The sequence below is a fragment of the Scylla paramamosain genome, chromosome 13 (assembly GCF_035594125.1).
Source record: "Scylla paramamosain isolate STU-SP2022 chromosome 13, ASM3559412v1, whole genome shotgun sequence".
NCBI lineage: Eukaryota > Metazoa > Arthropoda > Malacostraca > Decapoda > Portunidae > Scylla > Scylla paramamosain.
In genome coordinates, this window is record NC_087163.1 from 6,375,128 (window position 1) to 6,393,459 (window position 18,332).

At 36.2% G+C, this 18,332-nt stretch overlaps 1 protein-coding gene across 5 annotated transcripts in view; it reads left to right on the forward strand.

Annotated features, from left to right (window-relative positions):
• Positions 1-18,271, forward strand: part of LOC135106381 (FYVE and coiled-coil domain-containing protein 1-like) — a 43,816-nt gene extending 25,545 nt beyond the window's left edge. For 4 of the 5 annotated variants that reach the window (XM_064015331.1, XM_064015335.1, XM_064015333.1 and 1 more), the window contains 14 exons: positions 1,239-1,448; positions 2,515-3,006; positions 3,686-5,464; positions 7,636-7,791; positions 7,905-7,979; positions 9,746-9,889; positions 10,535-10,747; positions 11,045-11,178; positions 11,547-11,753; positions 13,248-13,345; positions 14,023-14,279; positions 14,906-14,995; positions 15,085-15,281; positions 15,464-18,271. In XM_064015331.1, the coding sequence (XP_063871401.1) occupies positions 1,239-1,448; positions 2,515-3,006; positions 3,686-5,464; positions 7,636-7,791; positions 7,905-7,979; positions 9,746-9,889; positions 10,535-10,747; positions 11,045-11,178; positions 11,547-11,753; positions 13,248-13,345; positions 14,023-14,279; positions 14,906-14,995; positions 15,085-15,281; positions 15,464-15,572 (4,161 nt within the window). In that variant the 3' untranslated portion in view covers positions 15,573-18,271. The remainder of the gene's footprint in view (positions 1-1,238; positions 1,449-2,514; positions 3,007-3,685; positions 5,465-7,635; positions 7,792-7,904; positions 7,980-9,745; positions 9,890-10,534; positions 10,748-11,044; positions 11,179-11,546; positions 11,754-13,247; positions 13,346-14,022; positions 14,280-14,905; positions 14,996-15,084; positions 15,282-15,463) is intronic. The other variant, XM_064015332.1, reaches the window with a different exon arrangement.
• Positions 18,272-18,332: the final 61 nt, after the last annotated feature.

The window sequence follows — 18,332 nt, forward strand, 5'->3', positions numbered from 1 at the left end:
CATCTCTTTCACTATAGCCAACAAGCATAGGGGCCTGGTAGGAGTGCGAGGTTTTTGGGTGGGGAAAGCCAAAATGAGTCATTTTTGACATTCCTGAAAAGTCTAAGGATGAGAAACAACATATTTCGGAAACGGGAAATTTCTCTACTATCCTACCCAAACGTAACCAACCTAACCCAACGGGGGGTGAACTCCCACCTGGACATCCCCTAAGGTCACTAACCTAACCTAACCTAACTTAACATTACCTAACACTACCTAACATTACTTAACAGAACCTCACATTATGTAACCTAACTTCCTAGCCCCCCACCCCCAGGGAAATTAACAATGTACCATTTTATAACCTACATTCTGTCAATCATCACTACATACCAACATTAATTACTTAATGAAAAATACCTTAAGAAGTTGAGGGAACCGTCAATAAACTGCCAGTTTGTACATTCACAGCCAGCACACGTCTCCTCTGTAGTCATGGTCTAATTGGCACAGCACAGACAGTAACAGCAGCGAGTTTTGGCCGACAAATTTTTGTGTGACCTGATTCACAGCTGGTAACCCCCAAGCTGCAAATGTGCAGCTTTTCTTCCTGGCATCTACCTCCAACATTATAATATTGACTCTTATTAAATCATGTAATAGAAACATAAATTAAAATTAGTCATAAAATGTGAGCAGTATGGAATTGGAACCTTTTTTTACTCCCAATTACATCTCCCTTGTAACCTTGTAATGTGGTCAGGATTTCATGAGTGATAGGAAAAATATAATGAAATTTAATGTTTGCCTGGAATGTTTGAACTGAAGTAGCAGTACAGTTCTTGAAACTTATGCTTTCCCCTATATTTGTATTAATTTTTAAACTTTGTATTGCATTTGTGTATTTAAAATTTTGTATTTGCATGTAGCATTTTTATCTTTATTCATTAGTGTATTGGCAACAGTATCTGCATGTAGGTATTTTGTATCTGACCTTATCCTCAACATGTATGTAAGAATATATGTACTTGTGTATGATAACCTGTTTACTTGTCATTTACTTTTGCTCTCAAAGTTCTTAATTTTAATCCATCAGATTTTGCATCATCAGGCATTTAAAGCCAAATTTTTTAAACTCAAAGTTTTGACACTGTGTATTACAGATTTTTCACAAGGGAGTCTAATTTCACCTTTGTGTTACGTACATACTTAAAGGTGGCCTTGAAAAAAAGAAAATCATTTTAAATCCATTACAGATGAGTGAGGCCGTGGGTGTACAGTCCCCAAATAGCCCCACCATGGCTCCTGTGGGTGAGGATGACCCTCAGGGCATCCCAGACTCTGCACTGGCCATGCAGGAGGCCAGCTCAGAGGTGGCTGTCCTTAACCAACGCCTGACTTCCCTTGAAAGAGACAATGACATGCTGCGTGCATCATGTTCTGCCCTTCAGTCCCAGCTGGATCAGGCAAGTCCATTGTCCATTGCACTGGGAAAGATATTTTTATTAATGAGTATCATTGTAATTTAATTTTCTTTTGTTTAATAAATGTTCATGTGTGTGTGTGTGTGTGTGTGTGTGTGTACTTACATAGTTGTGATTTACGGGAGGGGAGTAATCTCATAGTAACCCATCTCTATATCTATCCAGTTTGGTCTTAAAAGCATGGATAGTTACGGCATTGACGTCTTCTCTGAGTTCATTCCATTTGTTTACAGTTCTATGAGGAAAACTATACTTCTTGATGTCTCTTCTGCAGCTAACTTTCTTCAGCTTCTTACTGTGTCCCCTTGTACTCTGTGTCTAAATTCATAAAACATTTTTTGTACTCATTTTCCATACCATTTATCATTTTATCGATGTTTATTAAATCTCTCTCTCTCTCTCTCTCTCTCTCTCTCTCTCTCTCTCTCTCTCTCTCTCTCTCTCTCTCTCTCTCTCTCTCTCTCTCTCTCTCTCTCTCTCTCTCTCTCTCTCTCTCTCTCTCTCTCTCTCTCTCTCTCTCTCTCTCTCTCTCTCTCTCTCTCTCTCTCTCCTATTTTCAAGGGTAGGAATTTCCAACATTTTTAATCTCTCATCATAGGTTGATGTGTGTGTGTGTGTGTGTGTGTGTGTGTGTGTGTGTTGTTATTTACTTATCAAGTAATAATCCACTGATATCTGTTTATTGAAATTTATATAGGGTTATTACATAATTGCATTTTGAAATTTGTGTCCACCATACATGTCTTTTTTTTTTTTTTTATTTCTCTGCAAATGTATAAATGTAAAAAAAAAAAAAAAGGTCATGAAGAACATAATATAGTCTAAGTTATATTTCAAGTTCCTTGAAGCATTTAGAAGTATCATCTGTATATGTCAGGGCAGAGAGCCAGATGCTTGATGGCTCTTAAGGGTGCCAAGTTATTTACCAAGAATAATAACAGTTCCTATGTAGGTAGGGTTATCTGCCTTTGTGACAGATTTCTTACAGATTTTTAAAGATTTAGTTTGACCTGTTGATTGATGAATAATGGGGAAAATTTTATTTCAGGTTAAGAATACAGATGCAGTAGTGCCATCCATTGCTATGGGTGAGAACAGTCATGTCATGTCCTCAGTCCATGACAGATGTCAGCAATGTGAACTCTTGATTGAGGAACTGAGGGTCACCAAGTCTCAGAATGAGGACTTGGAGAATCTCAGATGCCAATTAGAAGAACAGGTCTGTGCTCTCCAATTACAGCAAGATAAATTTGAAACTCAAGAGAAAGATCTGAACAGTGAAATTAAATGCTTGCAAGAAAAACTTAACCAGTCACATATTACCAGTAGAACATTAGACAGCTGTGTGTCAGGTGTGACAGAGACAGACATTGCACCAGATTTGCCAATAGTAACTGTTGTGCCAGAACAAACACAAGTGCCAGACTCTGACGGGTTAGAGTCTCATATCGCTACAGACTCCACAATCAGTGCTCAGGAATCATTGGAACAGTGCCAATCCAGGTTAAGGGAGCTGGAGAAAGAAAACAAACTGCTACAGGTATGTTTGTTCCAAATTTGCAGTTTTACAGTCTTTATGTAATACTGTACAATGGTTTTGTCAGATTATTTTTACATTGTTCAGATTTTCAAAATTATATTCTTTGTTTTTGTTTAGGATCTCCAAAATCCATGGCTATAACAGAAAACCATCCAGTTGTATCTCTTACGTATAGTGATTAATTTCTTTGGCTAAATCTTTTCTTTCATATATTATATATTGTACTTAAATTGTAGCTCATCTGACCTTTAAGGTAACTTTTCTGCCTAATCACATATATTTTGGTTTATTGTTGCACCTTTCTTCATGTCGAAGTTACTTTATAAATCCACATACATTCACATACTTGGTTAAAAACTTCATTCTTTTTATTCATCTTAGCTTCAAAAAGAAATGTAGGAATTTATTAGTTATAAGTGTATTCATAAGTTTTGAAAATTTTTTTTTGTATTTGAGTTCCCATTTTATTACTTTTTCCATTAGGTATTCCTAACAGTATTTCTTGTCTTATCAGTGATATAGTTCATGTTTAATGTATTCTATTGAGATTGAGGATGTCATAATTTATGTAAATGAAAAACAAAACATAACTAGGGAATCAACATCAAATCATAGGCAGTTTAAGGAAGTGATTATGTTGATGTTCCCATGTTATTAGATTAACTTGTTACATTTCCAGGAGCAGTGTAATGCTGCAGAGGTAGAGAAGACCATGCTGAGAACAAATATAAGGAAGGTGAGTGCTAATTGGTTTGAACGCAAGACTCGTCTGAGTGATAGTGACTCCGAGTCTCACCACAGTGGGGAAGGCCTCTCTGTGCACCAGGACTCCTCTTGTAGCAAAAACGAGATTGGGGTGCAGATGCCAGAGTTTATGCCAGAGAAGTGTATTTTGTTTAAGAAAATGGAGGATGTTCCCAAGCTTTTAGCAGAGCTCTCATATGCAACAGACAAACTTGATCTCACTGAGAGAATATGTAGTGAACTTGAAAGGCGTGTAAAAGAATATGAAAATGTTATTGATGATCAGGAAGTAGTAATTCATGGCTTAAAAGATCAGCTAGATACTTATTTCAATGATAACCGTAAAATGTCAGAACAACTACGTACCTTAAACAAACTGTTTGAAGATCTTGAGTTGACTGAGAAAAGAAAAGTGAATAATGTCAATCCTCCAGACACCATCAATACAGTGTTCAGTAGTCTGCCTTCTGAAGAGGACTTTAAGGAAATGTCACACAGTGTCAGCAAAACCTACACTAAATTGAAAGAACTTATTATGGAGAAGAAGTCCCTTGTTACAGAAATTGAGAGATTAAAAGTACTTAATGTTGAGTTGCAGCGGCGGGTTAGTCAGCAGGAAAACAGGCTTCTGAGTGTGTCTGATGCATTGCATTCCACCTGGCTGCTGGTGTCTGACATGAAGGAGCAGCATGCTCAGCTACATGCCTCTGAGTCCATCCTGCGTTATGAACTGAAAGACAAGAAGGAGTTGCTCCATCGCCTGCGGGAGGAGCTGGAATGCTCCCGTGAACAGTGGCACAAAATCAGAAAGATGAACTCTGAGAGTGAGGAAGCCTGGAATAGCCTAAGAGAGGAATTGAATGAGAGGAGACGCAAAGCTAATGAAGTAGCTTCTGGCAGTGAAGGGAAGGTAAAAGAGGAGGTTGAAGGAGCCACTGCAGTTGTACAACCTTCAAATGAGTTTGAGCCACCTGTGGACCTGTTGTTAGACATGGCAATTGAATATGGAGTTATTGATGCTGATGATGATGCTTCCACAGCCATGGTAGCAGCTATGGAAGGAGAGGATATGCATGCATCTCGGTTGGAGGATCTGGAAGACCAGTGTAGTTACCTGTATCAAAAGTTAATGGCTTCCACGGCAAGATCTCTGACTTTAGCATCCAGGTTAACTGCCCTGCACCAACACTATGGCTCAAGTGATGAGGAGGATGATGAGGATGACGAGGATGATGATGACATGGATGATGAATATGACAATCATGACTATGAAGAACTTGACAATGATGATATTCACAATTTTGATTCTGAAATTTTAAGTCCAGAACCTGAGAGCTCAGACACAGCATACATGAGTGAGGCAGATACAGGTTCAGCTGCCTCAGGCTTAGCTGGGAATCTCTCTGAGGAAGAGGGAGCCACTGCTGCAGGGAGTGCTGATGAAGCTTTTACCACTATGGAAGAAGCTGCTGATGTAGAAGGTGACCTTAGCAAGCGCCTTATTAACTTCTTGCCCAAAAAAATAGAGATTCTTAATCAAGAGAACAAGAAGCTGGAGGAGCGGTGTAGGTTGCTGCAGGAAGAGAAGACTGCTTCTGAGGCTCAGCTAACTGACATGCTGGAGAGGGAGCAGAAACTCAGGCGTGTGCTGGAAGCAAAGCTGGAACACTTGGGAAAAATTGTTGATGAACTCAAGCTTGAACGAAATGGCAAGGTAACTTGCAATGATGACTGCTTCGTGTGAAATTGACTGCTTTATGTGACATTGTCCTGTCTGTTTTTTACATTTTTTTTTGTATTTATTTTTTATCTATTTGTTTTTTTTAGTTTGCGATTTTCCTACTCACATGATGTGCCCCTGTGAATACCTTTGTAAATGTATGAGCTATTTCAGTGTTAGAATCTAAATTATTTATCTTTACTCTAATAATTTATGAAATAAATGTGGTCCCTTACAAGCCATTAAAGAAAACTTATTGAATGTTTAACTACTAATGAGCATGACAAATTCAGCTTTTGTGTCTGTCTTTTAGTTATCATATACTTGTGTGTGTAATCTTGTCTCATATTAGTGGATGCATTGTACAAGAAGCTTAATTGATACAGATAAATTTATTACTATAGTTGGTGCAAGCTATGCTGATTTAGATGCTGTGCCTTAAGCTCCTCTTCCCTTTCAATAAGGCTGTGGATTGATGCACTCATGAAGTTCTTGTTACTTAACTAGATTTCTATATTTAAGATATTTTGAAATTACCTTATCAGTTAAACTTGCTGTAAACCTATTTTTAAAAATGTTAATAGGAAAAAAAAATAACCATTCAGAACATAATGGAAACAAATTTACACAAAAAGATTAATTTTAATGTTGACACATGCCATGTCTCCAGTGTTGGTTCCACAGAACAGCAGCCACCTTCCTATTTCTATTTTTTTTTCCACAATTTTTATAAGAGTTACTATTTTGATATTGTTTTTCCAAAGATAATTTTTAAAGTCAGCTTAGGACAATACTAATTGGTAAGGTGATTGAAAATATTTTAAGTATAAAAATGAAAAGTGGCAGAAACATAATGATTTCACCAATCAGCTCCTCTGCTGAAAAGAAGGAAGAGGAAGAGGGCATAACTTTTATTTAGATCAGTTTAGTCTGCAGTGACTTTTAATAGTATTTTACAGATAGACTTATTACTGGAATTAAGACAGCCAGAATAGCATATATTCCACACATATAACAGTTCATGAAGCCTTGTAGCATTTTTTTTATTTTTTCTCTCCCCACAGTCTGCCAAAAAGTCATATTGCTAGGGTACTTGTATCCACAAGAACAACAAGTTGTTCATAATCATGTTTTTGTTTGTGGAAAAACAGTAGTTTACAGTAGTCTGATTAGATGACTAATATATATATAGGATTTGTCTGTATAGTATTAAGATGATAAATGGCTCATTGTTATGCTGTAAAACATTTGGAATTACTGACCCAAAGAATGTGTGATCTGGAGTTGTGAGTTGTGAGATATAGCACATAGTATAGTCTATAAAAAAAAAATGCAGAGTTGGGGATCCCATATCTTAGAAGTAGAACTTTGGGACTGTCAAATAACAGATATTTATGGATCAGGTGTCTGGATGCTGAGTTCCAAGTAGCTAATGGAAATATATTTTATGTAAGTCTCTAAATTATCCAGGTAGTAACAAGCTTAAGATTTTTTTTTTTCTTTTTTTTTTTACTTTGAATGGACTGGATATATATAAAAAATTGCTGCAATCATTAGTTTTATAGATGGTATGTGCCATCTTGTCTTGGCTACCTCATCTTCAGGAGAATCTCGGACTGGTCTGTAGGAGATTAGGATATAAAAGTATAACCAGTAACAAAGATTCTCAAATTGATGAAAGTTCTTTTTCCTGTTAGTGTTTTCTTTCATGCTAGGGAGGGGGGATACAGGTTTGTATATGTATTGGAGAAAAAAATATAGTTACAGTTGATGGCTAGAAGTACATGTTACATTGTGCATGTTTTCACAAACTATAATTTGCATGCATATGAAATTATGAACAGGCTGTGAATTATACTTATTCCAATTTTGAGAGAAAAAAAAGTTTCTTGGTTATAAATGTTAAATACTGATGAGAAGAAATAGATACATATTTGCAAACAATTTAAAGGAAAGGAAAAAAAAAAAAAAAAAAAAAAAAAAAAAAAAAAAAAATATATATATATATATATATATATATATATATATATATATATATATATATATATATATATATATATATATATATATATATATATATATATATATATATATATATATACACACAACTAGGTAAATACATGCATAAACATACTCATATTGATGCAAGAACACTGTTTGTACAGATCAGTGAAGTTGAGGAGGAGCTGAAGCAGAAGGTGGCTTCTCTCAATCAGCAGGAACACGAGTATGAATGTCTTCAGGAGGAAGTTGACACCCTGAAGGAACAGCTGGAAGAGCGAGGACATCTACTGCATATTGCTTCCAGCCGTGTTACTGAGGTGAGGACAAGAGGCTCTTGGAGGTACTTTAGATCCTAAGATGTTATCATAGTATTTAAATATAAAATTCTAAACAAATGTGTATATCTTAATTTAGTATTGTTTTTTTTCAGCTTGAAGCTACCCTAAAAGCACATGAGAAAAGCTCTGAAGAGACACATAATTACTTGAAACAGGCAGAAGAGCAGGTAATATTGATAGATTTATTATCTTGTTAGTATGTTTCCATCCCATCAGTGATATATTTTCTTAGGTATAGTAACTGTATAGTGTGTGTACAGTTATTGTACAGGGCATGAGCCAAAGCTTATTTTGTCCTGTCTCCATAACTATATTTATCCAGTTTCTCTTTAAACATGTATACACTGAAATGTGTACACTGTTTGCCACAAACACCTCTTCCTTCATATCATTCCAAATTTCAATAGTTCGATATGGGAAGCTGTATTTCTAGATGTCGCCTGAACATCCACTCTTCTTTATTTTCTTCCTATCCCCCCTCATCAGTCTCTCTCCCTCCTCCATCTGTGGTGCCAAGTCATTTCTGTCTATTCTTTCTACACTGTTTGCCAATTTGTACATTGTTATCAGGTCTCCTCTTTCTTTTCTGTCTTATATTGTTGATAATCCCATCTCCAAGTCTTTCTTCATAACTTAAGTCTTTTAATTCTGGGACCATCTTAGTTGCTACCCTCTATATTCTTTCCAGTTTCTGTATATCTTTTTTTTCTATGTGGAGCCTAAACTACTGCTACGTATTCCAATTTAGGTTGTATTGTGCGTGCGTGCGTGCGTGCGTGCGTGCGTGCATGTGTGTGTGTGTGTGTGTGTGTGTATGTTATTAACCTAGGGTTGGCTGATGGTCGCCCAGCTATGGTCTGACCATTTTATTCTGAGCATTTGGGAGTTGTCCTTTCTGGGGATTTCCAGGCCTGGGGCGCTGCCAAACTTTGTACGGGGCAAACTCTTGGATTAGAGCCTAAGGTCAGTGATAATCTTGCTCCTTACATACCACCTCTCTCTCTCTCTCTCTCTCTCTCTCTCTCTCTCTCTCTCTCTCTCTCTCTCTCTCTCTCTCTCTCTCTCTCTCTCTCTCTCTCTCTCTCTCTCTCTCTCTCTCTCTCTCTCTCTCTCTCTCTCTCTCTCTCTCTCTCTCTCTCTCTCTCTCTCTCTCTCTCAGCCTTTTCTTCTAAGAAATACTTATTTCCTGAGTAAATAAATTCTTTTCTCAGCTGTGGAGGAGATGAGAGAGAGTAGGAGAGGTTGCTTCTGTTGTGGCCAGCGTTGTGAGACTTGAGAAGTAACAGATGGATTGACATAGTCACTGTGACAGTGTTACCTGACTCAGTCACTTGTAGAAATGTGATAACGCCTGGAAGAAACATTGCCAAGTATTGTAGTGATTGCAATAAATAATACAATTATCACTATAGAATAAACATTTATATATATATATATATATATATATATATATATATATATATATATATATATATATATATATATATATATATATATATATATATATATATATATATATATATATATATATATATGAGAGAGTATATATACAATGTCAGAGCATGACATTGTATATATACTACAACTCCATATAATGTTGAAGTAGTAAATACATGACATGAGATGTGTGTTGATACAGGTGTGGCAGCACTGCAGGCCAGGAAATTCCTGGAAAGGACAATGCCCAACCATTCAGAATAAAATGGTCAGACCATAGTTGTTCCCTTATGGAAAGAGCTTAAAGTTCATAGCAACCAATCTTTAGGTAGGATGGAGACTACTCACACATTACACAGCAAGGTCGCAGCTTACATACATTCTGTACCTACTTACTGTTTTGTGAACAGTGCGTGTGTGTATGTTTGTGTTTGCATTTTGCTCTGTGTAAGACAGTGCTTGGTCATTAATTTCTGAAACTTTTGTGTTCCCAAAGGTGAAGGAGTTGCAGACTACCCACAGTAAACAGAACCAAGAGCATGAGCAACTGAAGAGAGAAATGGAAACCCTTCATGTACAGCTTGCAGATCTCAGATTCCAGGTTTCTTCTAAAGATATGGAGTGTGATGCTGCAATCAAGGTTAGCCTTAGGAAATAATTTTCACTGGTCATCACTATTTGGTAGAATGGTGTGGAGAGCCTTTAGAACCATCTAAATTATCGAGTAGTCTTGTTCAGTGGTTCTTGGGGATGTATCTCCTCATAATGGCCTTACTGGACATTAAATCTAGGTTGTCAGGATACTTCTTGAGACATATTGTGGGTGATGGCATCCCTAGCTTAAAACTATATATACACTTTTAATGGGCCTAGATGTAAGGTAGCTGTGTTTGGGGTGACAGCTCTTGTGAGCATTCCTGGCTTTGGTTGTAAGGCATTGAGGTATCTTGGTTAAACCACCAGTTGTCAAGGAAATCACATTTCAACCCATTTCATCTGTGCATGCTGTGATATCAATTTTCTTTTTTCCTGCTGTCTTTTTATAAGGTTGCTGCCTTGTAGGTTGCTATTGTGGCAATTTCATAAGGGATAAGATATGTGGGTGTTGATTGAATAATTTATAAATAAAATTTTATTCCATGTTTTTGTTATGACTGCATGACTTCTTTCAAGTTTACCAAACCTGTTGGTGAAGAACTCTGTAACATGAGCTCTAAGAAAGTATACTGTACAGCTGTGTCTGTCAGTTTAAAGTCAATACTTATTTATTGTTATGGCCATGCAGGCAGACCAAGAAAAAATGGAGGCTCTCACAGCTGCTTCATTGCAAATCAATGAGCAGGAGGCCAGAATTAACCATTTGGAGCAACAGGCAACAGCAGATAAGAAAGCTTGGCAAAATGAAGTGGAAAGTTTGTCATCCACTGTGACCAAGCTGCAAGAAGACATTAAGGAAAGGAATATTCATTGCTCTTCCATTGAAGAGAGGCTCCTGCAGGTATTTTATAAATAATACTAAATTTTCTTAATTTATCTACTGTGTTAATTCCTTTGATGATTCTAAAATTCTGTACTTGTAATTTTTCTTTTTTCTTTCTCTTTCTGGTCTTGCCAATATTTTATGCCATTTCTAGTGACAGAAAAAGGTAAAAAATCTGTACATCTGTAATATTGCAGCTATTCACTTCATAGAGCATTCTTTCATCACTTTTGTATTTGTCATTTACACACTGGTGAATGTAGATATTTTTTTTACTGATCTTAAGCTTGACACAAATTAAATTTATGTTTACAGGCTGAGGCAAAGGTGAAGATGACACAGAACACTCTCACTGAGACCCAGGGTGAACTGAAGACCACACAGGATAACTCAACTCAACTTTCCAGTGATAATGAGCAGCTCAGAGAAAAAATATTGCAGTTACTAAGGTGCAGATACTTGCTGCTCATTTGCATGTTTTGTGTGATTTATCATGCATGTGAACAGACCTAAAGTCTGCTGTTGCCATAAGAATTATTCTAAGCATATATTTATTTACTTTATAGCACAGCTCACTTTCTGATGTTTCTTTAACATGTTAGATTATTTTTAAAGGTGCACAATTTTTCTCTGAAAGGCTTTTCATTTTATTTTTCTTCTAGAAATAACTAAGCTAATTGTAGTGAATTTGGCATCTCTTGGACATATGCCATAATATGCTTTGTCTTTAGACAAGATGTGATTAACAAACTTGTTTACCCAATTGACATAACTAGTAGTTGTAGAACAGTGTGTGAGCCTGTCTTGTGTTGTGCAGGGAGAAGGATGCCCTGTGGCAGGCTAATATGCGTCTTGAAGCGGCAGCAGGTGGTAACCGCACCTGGATGGATAACAGCAGTGCCCAGAAGTGTCTTGGGTGTAGTGTGTCTTTCTCCTTGACACGCAGGCGCCATCACTGTCGCACCTGTGGACGTATCTTCTGTACAGGGTGTTCTGATAACTGGATCATGACCCCTGCATCCAGGTGCTGGCCTCAAGCATAGTGATGAGTCTGTATGTTTGATCTGTTCTGATACAATTTGCCAGAATACCTTGAAAGGAGAGAGACCATGAGGGGAGAGCCTGCTTTTGCTCTTGTACATATTCTTAAGTCTTATACTATTCATTGTTGTCATTTTCTCACCTTCACCTTTTCTCACCAAGTATTCTGTTTGTCTTAAATTTTGCAGTTGGTCTTCACATCACATCCATGGCACCTATTTCTTATGACTGGCTTTCATAAGATAATCATATCACTTAGAGAGACTATTTGATAGCATGCATTGTCCATTTTCTTATTACTTAGACTTACCAATCCTTTCACTCTTTCTCACCTTTTGTTTTTTTTTTAATCCATTGCATATATTTTTTAGGAAACTCCTCTTTACTGTTTGAATCCAACTTCTCAGGCATTAATCATATCCCCATGGTATATCTGCATATTGTATTGATATAAGACATGGTTGCTGCATACAAGCTGGAGAAGCAGAACAATTTGGTGGTAGTTTTAGAATTTCATGAGAAAGTAGAGGAAAGTGGAATGAAGGTGATGGTGGAGGGAAAAGGATAAAGGATTTTATCCCGCACCTTGTCATGTTTTTGTTTAAGGGTTACAAGCTTTGTGTACATGAAAGTAAGAAAGACTGATAAGGGGAGAGAAGTAGCTTGTGAGTAGTGATGAAGAGGGAAGAATGGAGATGGTAAGTCATCTGACCATTAGCTCCATCAGTGTCCACAAAGGGAGATAGGATATATTAATATGGTGAAGAGAGGGCTGAAGTGGTTTGTAGGTGTGAGATGGGCTGGGATGCATCATAATCTAATGTTGTGCAGTGTAGTATAGAGTGGGGTGGATAGGAAAATCTGAAATTACACACAACACAGTTTCTCATTTGTATTTTTCCTTTTATCAAGATTTCTATATGAATATTAAAGGAATATCATTATTATTTTTCACAAGTTATTTAACCATCACTTCATACACCAGCTTTTTCTGTCTTTACCTGCATCATTTTTCATCTTGAATCTTTCTAGGAGTACATGCTTGTGTTCTTAGACAAGATTTACACATTGCAATATTCTCCTATTTTCCCTCATTCTAATATTCAAACATTTGACTTGACATGTAGCATGACAGACGTGTTATCAATTTTGTTCAGGAATACAATATACGTCTGCACAGATGTTATTGGTGAAACCCTTGATATGTAACTAGATACAGTTAATTCTGTAGAATATAGCTGGATATTATTAATTTTGTAGGTCTTATTTTATGAAGTCAAGATTACCATAAGAATTATTCTCAGCATATATTTATTTTCTTTATAGCACAGCTATAACATATGTAGAACAGAATTATATCTACAGAATTAGAATTTTTCTCACTTTGTTTCAGGGCATATAAACTGTTATTATTACTGGTTACAGCTTTAACCCTGATTATGTGCATTGTACCTGATGCATGTCTCCTTCCTCACAGCAAGCGTGTAAGGGTATGTGATGACTGTTTCTCCATCCAGGCTGAACTGGCAGCCATTGTTGCTACTGTTGCCAGCACCACATCATCATGGCATGGAAGTAAGCATTTGGTGCCATTTTTTAAGAAGGGTAAACATTTAAAGAGTTCAAGAAGCATTGGCACTATTTTTAAAAGTAACTAGGCAAAAAAGTAATGCATAAGTAGAATCTGTTTTCAAAGAAGACCCTTATTTGATGTGTAGATGGATGCATAGTTGATCATAGAAGACATTTCTCTCTCTCTCTCTCTCTCTCTCTCTCTCTCTCTCTCTCTCTCTCTCTCTCTCTCTCTCTCTCTCTCTCTCTCTCTCTCTCTCTCTCTCTCTCTCTCTCTCGTACAGTAATATTCCAAATTAACTCGTCATGGTAGTTCAGTGGCAGGACAGTCAAGATGGACCATCCATTCAGGTTTCATTTATCACCTTTGTGTATCTTGGGCATCCTATTGGGTTTGATTGCTGGCTATTCTGTTATGGCAGGTAGTGATTTTGAACCATTGACAAGTATACAAATTGCTACAGTTTGAGCCAGAAGTGAATAGTGATAATGGTCATCCTTGAATGTTCTACCTCTATGATGGGATGTGAAGGAGTATGAAGAACAAAGTAAAAAGTAGACTCTAGATGACCAACAGACAGTTAGGAGTAATATACAGATAACCTTTGGTTTTTAACACAACTAGCTTAGTATTCACTACATTTAGAAAATCTTTCTTAATGTATCACTGTCTCCCGCAGGTGATGAAAGCTCAGAACAGAGTGCAACAGGAGTTCAGGCTTCTAGTAGTGCAAGGTCACTACCCATCACTAATAGACAGCCAAATGATGATGATTATGCAGTAATCTCAGATGATGAAGTTCAGAGTTCTAGATTATCCTCCAGCCCCAGCAGTGGCTCTCCTCCCAGTAATCCTGAAGTTGTTCCAGAGACTCGAGCTACAGCAGACATCCTGACCTTTTCCTCCCTCTCCTCTCAACCACCCACTGATTTTGAGGTATGTGTCCTTTTTCTATAAATCATCAAATCTGTCTTAAGGTAGTAAATTAAAACAAGTTCACCTGAAGCATGGTAGATCTTGAATATATATCCATCACTGGCTTAGATTTAGAACTCTGGCACAAGGAAAAGAGGAATAAATATTGCCATTCAGACTGTAAGTGATACCTAATGACCTGAGAGGAAAGGTTATCAAGGTTCTTCTGTGGTCTGTTTTTGGCAGTGGAGAAATCCACAGTACCAATTTATGGTGGTCTGGATGTGGGTAACTGTGGCATGAGATGACAGCTGGTGTGAAAACTGCTGTCTGTGGCTCTGGAGTATTAACATGTCTCTATCTAACCAGCTATTGGACACTGGTTGTTGATAATATAACTTTAGTTTAAGTGCTATGTTAATGGGCTTCCTCTGGATACAATTATCCAAATGTCTCCAGGCTATTTTTTCACACAGTTGCACAGTTGGATGTTGCCCTGTAGAGCCCTGTCACAGCTGTTCCCTTGTAGGTATTCTTAGGAGTTGGCATTAGGTATAGTTAGATTTATTTAGATCATTAGGATATCATTTCACCTTTAAATTGGACATAACATTTTTTTTTCCCTACTACTTCTGTGTATATTTCAGGCATGGGTGGGAGCAGGGACAAGGTCACTGGTGCCTGTTGAGCTACCAGCTGGAGTTACTCTTCAGTGGAATTTCATCTCTGAACCCAAAGTAAGTTGTATAATGGACAGCTGTGCATGTAATTGATGTTGCTTAGTTGTTGTTTTTTTTTCATTATTAATTGAATTTTGTCTTTGCAGTGCATATCATTCTCTGTGTTGCATCAACCTCCACCACTTAACAACCAAGAACCAGGGGATGAGGGGGTTTCAGTCAGTCAGCGAGTGTTGATTCCCACCACAAGGGTGGCTTCAACTCAAGGTTCTTCAGTAAGAGGTCGCTTAGTGACCAAACAGCCGGGAGTGTACACACTTGTGTTTGACAATGCTTCCTCAAGGTGAGAATTCTGTTTTTTTAGCATAATGATAGAGAAATAGGAAGTCCTTGTAAAAAAACTTAAGTTTTACTTGTATTTCATAAATTGCCAAATAATGATTTTGTATTTGTGTTGGAGCAATATCATGAAATGTTTTTGGTACAGTTGTAAGGTACTTATACTGTAGACTTTCATTTTTACAGGTACATTGCCAAGAAAATAACTTACAGCCTCAGACTTCTTAAACAAGCTGGTGAAGATTCTTTGTCTCAGCATCCCTCACCACCATCAGTCTCCCACCCATCACCTTGATACTTCTTGTTACTTTAATAAGAGTGATTTGGAGTTGTTATACTTTTCACATCATCTCTAGACCTCAGGAAACAGCCAGTGAAAAAACTTAACACTTATTGAGAGACAAGAAAGAAAATGGGTTCTTCCAGACATAGCAATGAAATTACATGAAACTTAAACTCATCTCCGAGTAATTGTTAGTAGACTGGCTTTAAACAAACATTATATTTCTGAAATGTTTTCATTGCTGTGGTGAAGTTGGAAATTTTCTTTGGGTATCAGTAAGGAAGCATATCCCAGACTGCAGGCTTGACTTTATTTCACTTATCTTTTGAGGTTGAAGGATAGTTGAGAGAACCTATTCTTACTGTAGGAGTGAAAATGAAGAGGAGGGATTCCCCATCTCTTGCTCCGTCCCCCTTTTGTTGCCTTGTGCAGCATGCAGTGAATATGGTCCAGTTATCTCCAAATCTGGCCAGGATATTTCACACCACACTTTTTATTCTATGGTTGATGAAGTTTTCTTTTGTAAGGAAAATGCTTTAATATTAAATATTTCTTGGTTAGTCTTGTCTTAAGTTTTGCTTTAATTTTCTCTTGAGTGCTAGAAGCACTCTAAAAATACATGAATAATGAAATTATTTTTTAAGTATCATGGTGCTGCCTGTAGTGATATTATAGAACTAAAAATATAAGCACTTATGAAAATGCATTTATAGTAATTTTATAGTGATTTATTTTCAAAAGTGAGGTTTTATTATATGTAGTTGATCTCCTTGTATAATTAATTGAAAATGTGAGTTACCTTGAAAAAGGACTGAGTGAAATAGATTATTTTGTAGTGAACCCAGTAAAGACACTATCTTGATATGCACATATCAACTTTTGTAAGCTTGTACACATCATGGTGTTGATCACTAGTTGCTGTGTGCAAGACATTCAGTGGTGGAGCTGGGAAAATGCGGCATTTGGTGGTAGTTTGGTTTGATCATCCTGAAAGAAGTGTGTATATATATATATATATATATATATATATATATATATATATATATATATATATATATATATATATATATATATATATATATATGCCACACACACACACACACACACAGCAAACCCTTTCTTTATCAGATCAATTTGGAAAATCCCAACTTGACATATCCAATAATTGAGATTATCTAATTGTTAAAACAGACTTCTTCATCCCTAGCTGTAGTCTGTATGTGTGGCTGGATTCCCGTCCTTTACACTAGATGCTGTCTGGTTTATGAAAAGCTTTTCTGGACACCTGCAGGAGAGTGTGTGTGTTTATGTGTGTGTGAGAAACATTAAGAGACTGCAGCTTGTGCAGACTTCTTTCATGGTGATCCCATTGAGGTATTTATGAAGGAAGAGGCATCAGAATATAAAGACAGCTAGATAGTCCCAATATTACTTATAAAATTAAAGTATAGTATTCATACTTTGTATATAATTCACATTATCTTTAATAAAAAGTGCAAGATAGTTATAAAATTTGAAAAATATGAATTTAGTTGCAATATAATTTAGGGATTTGTGAAAAAAAAAAAAAAACAGCTAAGTCAAGGTTACATGAACAGAAAGGCTGTGATTGGAATTTTCCTGCAAAAGCCATCCCTTCCCCTTTGGATGGGGGTTCCCATGAATAATGAGACAATAGAGATGTAGAAGAGCACCATTTGTAACCAAGACTGGAATGTGTGCCTGACTTCAGGACAAGTTGTGTGTAGTCAGGAATGTGCCAAGTCTGCTCTATCTAATAAGTTAAATCTTCATCTTAGTTTTTAGCTGAACCTATCAAGTTCAAATTTCCCTTTTTTGTTCATCACTTTAATTTATGGTTATTTTAATTATATTTGATTTTTATTGCATTCACATTTCCCTTTTGTTTCAGATGATCATTCTTTATTTTAGTTTTCCTTAATATTAATTACATTTGTGTAACTCTTACAAAAATGGAAATAGCATTTTGTTAATGAATGTTACATTATGTATTAAAGATCTTACCATGAATATTCATTAGATAGTAAGGTTCAGAGCTTAAAGAATTCAGCTACATGTTGATAATGCTTTATTTGGAGTACTTGGGACTGGAAGTATTTAGTGACTTTACTCCAGCATGATACACATGGTACTGCATGAACAGAATGTAGACTTAATATATATTATATTGTCATATTATTTTGGTATTATACTTAAATTTATAATATTACTGGACTACTTTTGTTGTATTACTATGAAAATGAGATTAAGTTATAGTGTCAGCACTCAAAACTTCCAGATATTAGTTTCACATTTGGGATTCTCAACTTTTAACTAGGAATAACTGAACACTGATAATGAGAAATATTGATGAAGTATTGTACTCCCACAGGGCTTTCAGTTTATTTTGAGAACATCACCACTCCTTGGAGGGAGTTTCCATAAAGAACATGTATTATAAGTGTATAACTTCATATATTTGTATTCATACATACATAAAGATTTATAAATCATATATATCTTTGAGTAGCTAATTGCTATTCAGGAAATACTATTTTTTTACTGGTATTTCCTTTTTGTATTCATTATAGAGATTAGCTTGTTTGAGAATATATGAAAACTTGATATTATCTTGTGTAATTTTATATATATGATTATATATTTCCATTTCCATACTAGTGTTGTTTTTATTAAAGGCATAATTATCTACTGAGGCCTGTTTTCTTACAAACAGTTCTATTTGAAAAAAAAGTATGATGTTTTAATTTAAGT